This window comes from Corylus avellana, chromosome ca3 (assembly GCF_901000735.1).
Source record: "Corylus avellana chromosome ca3, CavTom2PMs-1.0".
Classification (NCBI taxonomy): Eukaryota; Viridiplantae; Streptophyta; class Magnoliopsida; order Fagales; family Betulaceae; genus Corylus; species Corylus avellana.
The window spans coordinates 34,948,910-34,959,710 of NC_081543.1; the positions used below are offsets into that span (position 1 = coordinate 34,948,910).

Consider the following 10,801-nt stretch of genomic DNA (forward strand, 5'->3'; position numbering starts at 1 on the left):
TGTTCAAACTCCTAAATCCTAAATTCCTAAAGTATCTAATAATGTTTTAATTAAATTGTAGACTTGTAGTTATAAGTAACATATTGTTTAATTCAATTGAATCAATTGTGATTATCATTGTACATGAATCATATGATTAACTTGTAGACTTATGACTTATGAGTTATATCATATTATATATGTATTATTTATTATTATATAATCATATGATTTAATGATCAAGTCATCATGTGATATAATCATATCAATTATAGTGATAATATATAAATTATTAAAATTATAATGACAATACATTAATACTTAAATTGTGTTTATAAGTAACACATTGGTCATTGTTTAATCCAATGTCAATTACTTAATTTGATATTATACGAATCATATCATCATTGTACATTAATAATATGATTCACTTGAAGTCTTGAATACAGTATTTGAATTGTCATTGAATCATATGATTAACTATTGATATTATACATTTATATTATTCATATACATATGTAGACTTATATAAACTTATAGGTTTATAACATACATTGGAAATAAGTCTCTAGATATTTAATTGTTGTATTAGTATGAATTGGTATACTTATGAGTTATGTCATATTATATATGTATAATTTGTTATTATATAATCAAATGATTTAATAATCAATCTCATGTGATATAATCATATAAATTATAGTGATAATATATTAATACTCAAATTGTGATTTAATTATTTTTTTAAAAAAATTGTGATTTAATGATCAAGTGATTATATGATATAATCATATAAATTATAGTAATAATATATTAATACTCAAATTGTGATTTAATTATTTTTTAAAAAAATTGTGATTTAATGATCAAGTGATTATGTTATATGTATAAATATTTTTATAATTATAATTATAAAATATATTATATAAAAAGGCGGTTAGCGGTTAGCGGTTACGGTTAGTAGACCCAATAACCGCTAACCGCTAACCGCTAGGCGGTTATGGCGATTAGGCGGTTAGCGGTTAATGCGGTTAAACGGTTAGGCGGTTAGGCGGTTGGCGGTTATAGCGGTTAGCGGTTAGCGGACGGTTAAAAACCGCCCGCCTTTGCACCCCTAGGCGTGTAAGAGCCTGAGTTTGCGGCTCCATGCCTGAAAAAGCCTCATATATTCTTTATGCTTTATTGAGTAGGCCATGAAGATTGAAGAATTCTCAAAGATAGTTTTGGTATTACTTCCATGAAACGTATCTTTGACCTTCGGACACTTCCAATGCAATCGCAGGCATTGCATGTGTGTGACAAGTGCAAGAAACCAATAAAGACAAAGACAAGATCCAAATCACGTACACTTGATTATCCTAGGAAACCTACCTAACCGCCACGTACAAAAGAACCGCAGATCAACGGCCCCAATCCATGTCAGCACCGATCGGATTATTTATATATATATATATATGGTACGTTGGTTACAAGTCATTTAGCATTTAGGCCATCAAAATGTGGTGCAGATGATCAAGAATCGTTACGTTTAGGACGAAAGTTGTCATGTTAGAAACGCAACATATATGTGATTGCGACGGTTATTATAAAAGCAAATGGGAATTAAGGGAATTCATTCTAAAGCCTCTTAAAGACGTGGTTGGGAAAATTTGGTTTGGATAAGGATCGATGCCTGTCGACTCACACACGCCCAAATTTGTTAATAACAACATTTGTTTGTGGCATGATGCCCGGATTTGTCTCTCAAACTCCTTCTGCATGTCGTCAAGAACAAGAACCCCTAGCTAGCCGGCAGCCGCTGGAAAAGAAGAAAAGGCAGAAGGCCGGTTTTATGGCAGAAGAAATATATATCTGAACATAAATGGGAAGAAAGGTCATAATTAAAGCATAATATTTATTTAATTACTTGCTCAATGAATAATTGTGAAGATCTTGTAAGATTAATACACAGAGGTTCTATTATTGTCTAAGCATTTTAGAGGAATCATTAAAGAAAAGCGAATAGATATGTAAAGGCATAGAAGAACATGGGTCTACATGTACAAAATATGGCTTATATATATATATATAATATATATAGTGCGCGTGCAAATTCAATCTTTATAAAGAGGAAGTTAGGTTTACTAGGAGAGATAGATATATATGGACTGAAACCCTAAAGTCCATAAAATATTATGGCTACCAATTGTGTCAAGGCTTATGCAACCCACATGCTCAGTAAGTCGGTATATTATATATATATATACAAAGAATAATAACCACCCACGTTTTGAAAAGCTACTTTTTCCTACATTTCTCAATGGAAGTATGGAAGATTTTGATGCTCTATAACAAACACGTGGAGTACTCCTAAAGGTTAATTAATATATATATATATACATTAATTTCTGCATTCTTGGGGTAAGACAAGTCATAAATTTGGGGGCCATTTTGCATAACTAGAATGTTAATGTGGGTTTCCCAACTAACCCTCGGATATATTAGCCATTTAAAAAAAAATTAAAAAAAAATCTAGTGGCTGGTTGAAACTGTTATACATTGCATGATAGTTTTGTGATAAAAATATGGAATATAACACTTCTTTATCGGATAGACTACTGTAACGTGGACAGAGATCAATTCCACCATGTATGGAAAATGCTTGATTTGGATTAAATTTTTGTTCGTATGAGCATTGTACAAGTGTTGATGAGATGCACTAAATCACTAGTTGCATACTTCATCACAATTTCTTCTAAGAACCAAGAATTATCTCTTGATTCTTACGTTCAACGCCTCACAAGACATTGATGCCCTTGTGACGCTGAGCTAGGTGCTACTATGGTCACACTCGGCCTACCCTTTTTGATTAGAGGAAAAAAAAAAAAAGAAAAAAAAAAAAAGAAACGCCTCACAAGATAGATCAAGAAAACGCGCGTTATTAGCTACTTCGAGGGAGCCGGGCCCTCCTAATACAAGAAGCTGTAATTTTGGAAAAAAAATACTCAAATCATACTTCTTTAATGTTTCTCTTGCACTCGATCATTTATACACGTTTGAAAATAACAGTCCCATAATTGACAATTCTAATTACGACTCCTACTCTTACTTGATATTAAGATAAACCACTACTAACCAAATACTAGATAAATTAAAATTACTAATTAATAACTAATTTCCCATTACTAGATAAACTATTAGACTCCCTCTTGGACGTCGACGGTAATTTAGGATTACATACTTCAACTGAACAAAATAATTAAATAATAAATAATGAGCGCGTATTGACTCCTCCCCCCTTAATCACCCTTGCATGTATTCTTAAGGTGAAAACTGCTACAAGATGTATTTTTTTGCCCTCCTCATCCCCCATGACCACGTACATCTCCATTATCATTATCTCCCAAACACGCCTCTATCATAAAGAGATGTTTGCAGCAATGGCCCATACTATATTTACTGTTACATTTAAAACAGAGCCATTTTTCATGCCCTTTAAAAATCGAAACCGCATGAATATATATAGCTTCAACATTAATTAGCACCTTTAAAAATCGTAAGGGATATTGCGTCGACGATTATGCAACCTTTTGTGGAGAATGTCGTTAAATTGAATAGATCATTCCTTAATCAACAGTAATTGATCGAAATAAGATTCTCACTTATAATTTTTTGGAGGACCCTTTTCATTTGACCTTCCTCATATAATCAACACATTGGTCGTGTTGCTTATTTATCATCTTAATCTCCCGCCAATTTCCAAGATACATCCAATTTTCCACGTACGCTCGTCTCATGTATGTCTGAAGAAGAAATTATACAAGCAATTTTTCCCTCACTAGCAGTTGCCCGACATTACGTGTCTCATTACTATTTTTTTGAGTAATTCTATAAGTCATTCTTGTATTCTTCTTGAGTCCCTCCAAGAATAATGTGGTTATTAAAATTATCATTTGATTAAAATCTAATAATGATCAATCATAAGTCTAATGGTAATTTTAATAGCCACATCATTCTTGAAGGAATTTAAGAAGAACACAAGAGAGACTTTTAGTATTACTCTTTTTTTTTTTTACGACTTTCAAGAAATAAGGACGGGGAATTAATTAACTCTTCAATTATCTCCTGATTTGTCAAATATACATTTATTTTTATTTCTATTACCATTTTTGAATTTTTCATGTTGGCTTGGCTGTGATTTGTCTCTATTATTTAAAAATAATAAAAATAAATAAATACATAAAAGGGTACAAGACGTAAGACAATTTATCAAAAAGAATTACGAGTGCTTTGAGCAATATTTTGATTCCCTCGAACATATCACCCCTCTTTCTCTTTCATTTTTATTCTTTTTATTGTTATTTTCTCTGATTTTCATCGACAGAACCCTTGGGTCCTATCACATATATAGTCGTGTACCTCAAGGCCCCCACCACATCAAAATCTAATCAGGTTGCTACATTAAATATAAACTTTTTATTTTTTTTTATTTTTTTATGGGATACAAAGGGAAGGGGGGGAGTGGGGGACATCAAATAGAAACTTGAAAGGTGGATATTATCCCTAAAAAACAATTGAAGGCAGGGTCGTTAAGCTATACCTATATCACTATTATTCGCTAGCTCTCAAAATTTGTATCATCAGATTCTATGTGCCACTGTGTTTGTTGGGTGTAAGAATTTGAAAAGGTAAGATTTGATTGGATGATGCATGCCCAAAAACAAAAACAGATTTGATTGGATGAAGTTGAAGGTTGCTACTTGCTACTCCAGGTGATAAGAAATGGACTTCAAGAAGTGACACCTACTGGGTCCCTCTGGTCGATCACGAACCAGCATTTTGGACCCCATGCACACTAGTTGAACCCATCAAACTTTTTGGCCTTGCCCAAAGGTTGAGGCCACCACTAGCAAATCCAGAAAGTAGTAGAGATTCTTTCTTTCTTTCTCTATTCGGCTGAGCCGTTTAATTACGCATGCCATGACATAATTTGAACCCAATACACAAATATAAATTGTTAGGTTTAGAGTTACTGATGTTTTGATGAGACTTTATCAAACTATGAATTAATTAGACTTAAGAGAACATTCTACTGTTCTTATCGTCTAAGTTTTTTCTCTTCAGCTCTCGGCGGCGGAGTGTTACTGGAGAGAATATTAAGAAAATAATGACAGAACCCCACCGAGGCAAAAGCCATGAGCTATAGTGAAATGATCTAATCGAGGGTCCAAAATGGCGTGGTAGAGGGTGGCAAATGGGTCTGAAGAGAGATTAATTGGTGGCATTTGCGCAACAAAAGCATGACATCTGAAGCGTAAAGCTTGTTCCCACCCCACACTTATCCGTCCATTATATCTTTTCCTTGTCTTGTGTGGGATGTGGCCCCCACAACATCTCTCAACCAACGCGTCAAACCCTCCCACAACTTCCCACTTACACGTGTCGACTTTTCAACGGTCCAAATTCAGTTGTCGTCATCATCAGGTACCCATCACCTCCATATCACTCACACTCATTTCCCAACCACCGCACGTCTTTTTCCACCCCTAGAATAAATTCAGCCAAACAACCATTTTAGTCCAGTGCGTACAGACTAATCTACCCCTAGACCACCATTACGTGGCGCATAACCATTGGCTTCCTTTTAACCTGCATGTGTACTTAATCCGTCCCTAACACACAACTTAATAGCTCTTATTTCTCCATGCCCATCTCACATGGAATTTCTCTGAAACCTCTCTCTCTGTGTCTCTGTCTCTCTCTCTTCATCTCTCTGTTAAACCCTTGGAGCTCAGTACAACACTACTGCTAGGGTTTGTATAAGCCATATATGGAGAGCACTGACTTACCCACCGGCTTGAACCGGCCGAACCTCCCACCGGGGTTCCGGTTCCACCCGACAGACGAGGAGCTGGTGATTCACTACCTCAAGAAAAAGGCAACCTCGGCTCCTCTTCCTGTCGCAATAATCGCTGATGTTGATCTTTACAAATTTGATCCATGGGAACTCCCAGGTACAACATATTTTATTTCAGACATATTAAAGAACAAAAAAGAAAAAAAAAATTGTATAATTTTTTTTTTAGTTTTCATGGGTTTATATGGTTTCGCAGCCAAGGCTACGTTTGGCGAGCAAGAGTGGTACTTTTTCAGTCCAAGGGACCGGAAGTACCCGAACGGAGCTAGACCAAACAGGGCGGCAACTTCAGGGTATTGGAAGGCTACTGGAACCGATAAGCCGGTACTGAGCTCCGGCAGTAATCAAAAGGTCGGTGTAAAAAAGGCGCTGGTGTTTTATGGAGGGAAGCCCCCAAAGGGAATCAAGACCAATTGGATCATGCACGAGTACCGGCTGCTGTCGGATAACAGGGCTAGCAATATGCCTCCCGGGTGTGACTTCGGCAACAAGAAAAACTCTTTGAGGGTAATTTAATTTAATTAATTTCCAGTTTCTTATGAAAATTAACCCAATGATTAATTTGATTGTTTGTATGTATTTAGCTGGATGATTGGGTGCTATGCCGAATCTACAAAAAGAACAACGCTCATAGGCTGATAAACAACGAAAGGGAGGACTCCATGGATGACGTGGCCGGATCTATGCCACCTTCATTCGCCGTGGGGCAGCAAAATGTGATGAAACTGCAACTTCCAAAGGCGGTAGCCACCAGCTACGCGGGCGCATTGCTCGAAAATTACCAGAATTTGTATGAAGGGATAGTCAGCAACAGCGATGGTATCAACTCTCCGGCCTTGGCTGCAGCCTCGAACAACCTCCCGCTAAAGCGGACGCTGCCGTCGTTGTACTGGAATGATGATGTAGCCACAGCTGCCGCTGGCGGACATTCGTCGAGGGAGAGATTATTGCAGTTGGATGATAGTAATGAAAGTATAGCAAGGAAGGATGGGAATGCTTCTACTTCCATTGCTACTCTGCTTAGTCAGTTCCCGCAGACACCTTCATTGCACCAACAGTTAATACTGGGGTCTACCGGAGACGGCATTTTCCGGGCACCTTGTCACCTTCCCGGGTTGAACTGGTATTCTTAATATTTAAGGCACATGTTATGAAAAATGGCCTCGAATTCTTCTTCAGGGTGTAAAACTTGCTGCCGATTTCAGGTGAGGCGATTGACGATGGAAACCGATTAGTTCTAGCCATGCATAAATATATATATAATTTGGTTGTTTTTATATTTAGAGGTGCAAAGAAAAAGAGTAGATGCTAGCTTTTGATCGATGTAGAAAAATAAAACAGATGAATTAGTATATTTTCCTCTGTAACACAAACGCTAGAGATCTCTTATATTGTAGAACTTTACCAAGAGATAATTAATGGTTATGGATTTTCTATGTATTAATTATTTCTGTTTATATATATAATTGATCATTCACAAGGATTGTTGCATGTGGCCAAGGTTTTGCTTTATTCTTGTAGCTGAAAATAGTACGCGAGTGCCTGGTTTTTGGCTTGATCTTTTCCTGTTAGTGCTCATAAACCCTACAAGGTAAGAGATCTTTCTTCTTTCGATTATAATTATTATCCTTCTTTCCAGCCAGGTCTGTGGGGAATTTCATCATATGGAGAACATGCAATCTAACAAGAACTTTTGTGTGCCCCCTTGATTTCCTTTATGAAAATTGGAAAAAGTTGATCGTTATTTTTCTGACAGGTCTACGTTATATATATTCTGATGATAGAGCTTGAAGGCATAATTATATTTAATAATTTTTTTCTTTAAATTTCAAGAATAATCACTTCAGAAAAAAGAATAATTTAATTAGTTAACATTCGAATAATTGATGAGAAATACTGAAGTATATCATTAACATATATAATTAGCATTGAACTCTCAATGATTTGGTAGAAAGAAAATAGCTAGCTAGCACATGTACGTTCAATAATATAAAGGATGAACAATCTGGAGCTGTAGCTACTGATGGCATGCTTTATCTAATATATATGCATACAATGATACAAACGTACATAATATATGATATTATTATATTAGTATATAAATTAAATATTATCATAATCATTAAGGATATAATTGGGGGCAAAAGAAAGCCACGCGATTGGCTTGAGTTCTAATATTGTATAAAAAGATATATTATACGCGGTAAATATCTGTATAATTAATTGCTTTCAGGAAAAATACATTATACATACATGTCACTTTTTCGTTTTGGGATTAAGCTATGTAGTATGTCATTACTTTTGGCCTTAAGAGATAATTAATCCTTATATTCTTCTTTTGGCCTATCTCTTAATCCTTCTTCCCGGGCTATGTGTGTACTTGAGCATTCATGCATGTATAAAACCAAAGGGAAGAAGGCATTGAAATACAAAAATGCAAATTTATCTGCTGAACGTACAGTTAATTTGATCCCTTTTAAGCTAATAAAATTGGCAAATGGGTTTTTTTGGCATGTTAAAATTACCACTTATTTTAAAAGATTAAGTTAATTAGAAGTTATGTGTGTACTTGAACTATCTTTCGATCAGAGCGAGGTTTGAACGTTTTACACTTATAATTAGAGAGAGAAAGGAAGGATGATCTCTCATGAGTATAATGAATCAAAAAGATTTTCAAGAGAAAATGAAGTTCAAAAGAACAAACATGAAACAATATGTGGCTTAGGCCTTACGCTTGAAATTAAGGCAATTAAAGATCAGAAACCTGAAATAATTCTTTTCAAAGCAACAACCAATGGCCAAAGAGCTTGTATATATGGTGTACATGAACTGTCTCTTTTGAAAGATACCCAAGTATAATGAAGTATTAATCAATCGATTCAATCCCTTCTCAGAATCTCTTTTTTGTCGTCAGTTTGTGTGCTATGTTATAGGAGAAAGCACGCGATCGATCATGGGCTACGAAGTCGTAAAAAAGTTGATTTTACTTTTTAACTTTTTCCACACATTAATTAACCGCGATAATAATAATAATAATAGTTTCATCGACCCAAGATATTTGAGTGTAGGTGTCATTTTCCTTCATCGGACTGATAAGACGTGGCCAAGTCTATTGCATGATCTTGGGGGGTCAGAGAAATTGATAGCAAGAGGCTACCTCACAAATAGCTTTCTTTTCTTGCTGACTTTTTATGGGACCATTCTCATCTATCATCTAAAGGAATCATTATCTTAAAACCTCACGAATTAAATGGCCTTTAATCACAATTCCTTTCCTAGGAAAAAGTACAAACAACTTTATCAATTTTCTCAAATCACAAGTGCTTCATTTTGGAATAGATATTGAAGCCATCAAATGCGCTATTATCTCAATCTACTTTTAGAATTATGCTTTTACACATGCTTTCAAAGCTCTACAAATCTGCTTAATATCTAATACATTTTAAAGATCATATCTATCAGCAATTCCATCTGCTTGTCCACTTGGATAATACAAATTAAGCATATATATGTGTAGAAATACGTAAATGTACTATATTCTCATTGGATAATACAAAGCATACCTGTCAAAATACATAAATGTACATTATACTATACCAAAATAAAGAAAAATTCGAAAAATAATGCAAATACTGGAATTAATAGTTGAAACCCACAATAATTGCATTTAATTAATAATCAATTATAATTCTCCGTTATGGTACTAATTAAAGGAATGGCACAGGCAACAGCTAGAGGGCAGTGAGTTGGGATTAGGAATAGAAATGTGAGCATGTTTAATTAGGAACCGTCCTTAAGGGGTAACTCAATCCGTAGTGGACCACGCCTCATGAAGTGAAAGTCACTAGTTCGAATTTCCCCTCCATCTTCCCTTGTGTGGATATGTCAAAAAAAAAAAAAAAAAAGAATTAGGAACCAAATAAATCATTCTTTTGCGCGCCTTTCTTTTTTCCTTTTTTAATTTGATATTGCATGGACAATATAATTATTTTATAACTATAATTTATAGAGTAATGCTACACATACCCTCATTCTTAGATTTTTTTTTTTATTTTACACTCGGACGTAGTTTTTAAAATTATAACTTGATTAAAATTCAATTAATGATGGTTTTTAAAGCCATATCAGGAAGTGTGTAGCATTTTTCTAATTTATATATGATTATATCCCAAACTGCTGATGATGAGCTGAATCTAGTTGATCGAGTTGAATATTGATAGATAAAGTGGGTACTTGTATGCTTTTTTTCTTTTTCTTTTTTTCAATATATATATAACAAGATTTTGGCTAAAATAATAATAGCCTCACTAGATCGAGGGCCTAATTTGTCGATGGGTTCTTGGAAGTTCACCTACTGAAGTTGCCTGGAGAGCCGATGGCTCACGTGAAGGGCCTAAGGGGCAGGACCCTTGACAGTTGATTCCTTATTCCGCCAACTGAGACGACAACCTACTCACGCCATGCGCTCGGCTAACAAACTTAGAAAAGGAATCTTCACGCCAGTAACATATTATTGACAGAATTAATCCTTAAAACCCTAGCTAGAAAGAAAGTTGATCGAGGGACGATGGCCTATAAAGGGAATAGGAAGGTATCTATTTAGGTATTCCTAATCAACCCTATTATTACTCTGCCAAATTTTCCTCCTACTTCATTAGACTAACTTGAGCGTCATAGTGGTCTTGCCAAATCCAACCCCGGCAAACCCTCTAACCTCATTCTCTTGCAATATATAGTCACTGCATGACTAGCACTCACCATTTTGTTTTTCTTTATTTTTAGATGAAAAGAGTAACACACAAGCAAATCCACACCGTAGAATAGAAGGTGAACAAGGATTAGAAGTAAAGGAAAAGTTAAGACAATAGATAAATTGAAGAGAAAGTGAAGAGAGATCGAGAAAGAATAACCAAAGGGTTATAACTT

At 35.1% G+C, this 10,801-nt stretch overlaps 1 protein-coding gene across 1 annotated transcript; it reads left to right on the forward strand.

Annotated features, from left to right (window-relative positions):
• Window positions 1-5,671: 5,671 nt before the first annotated feature.
• LOC132176636 (NAC transcription factor 56-like) lies at window positions 5,672-7,319 on the forward strand. The gene is made up of 3 exons (XM_059588900.1): window positions 5,672-5,972; window positions 6,072-6,382; window positions 6,460-7,319. Exons 1-3 carry the CDS (start codon window positions 5,789-5,791, stop codon window positions 7,006-7,008), a joined length of 1,044 nt encoding a protein of 347 aa, XP_059444883.1. The 5' UTR covers window positions 5,672-5,788; the 3' UTR covers window positions 7,009-7,319.
• The last annotated feature ends 3,482 nt before the right edge of the window (window positions 7,320-10,801 follow it).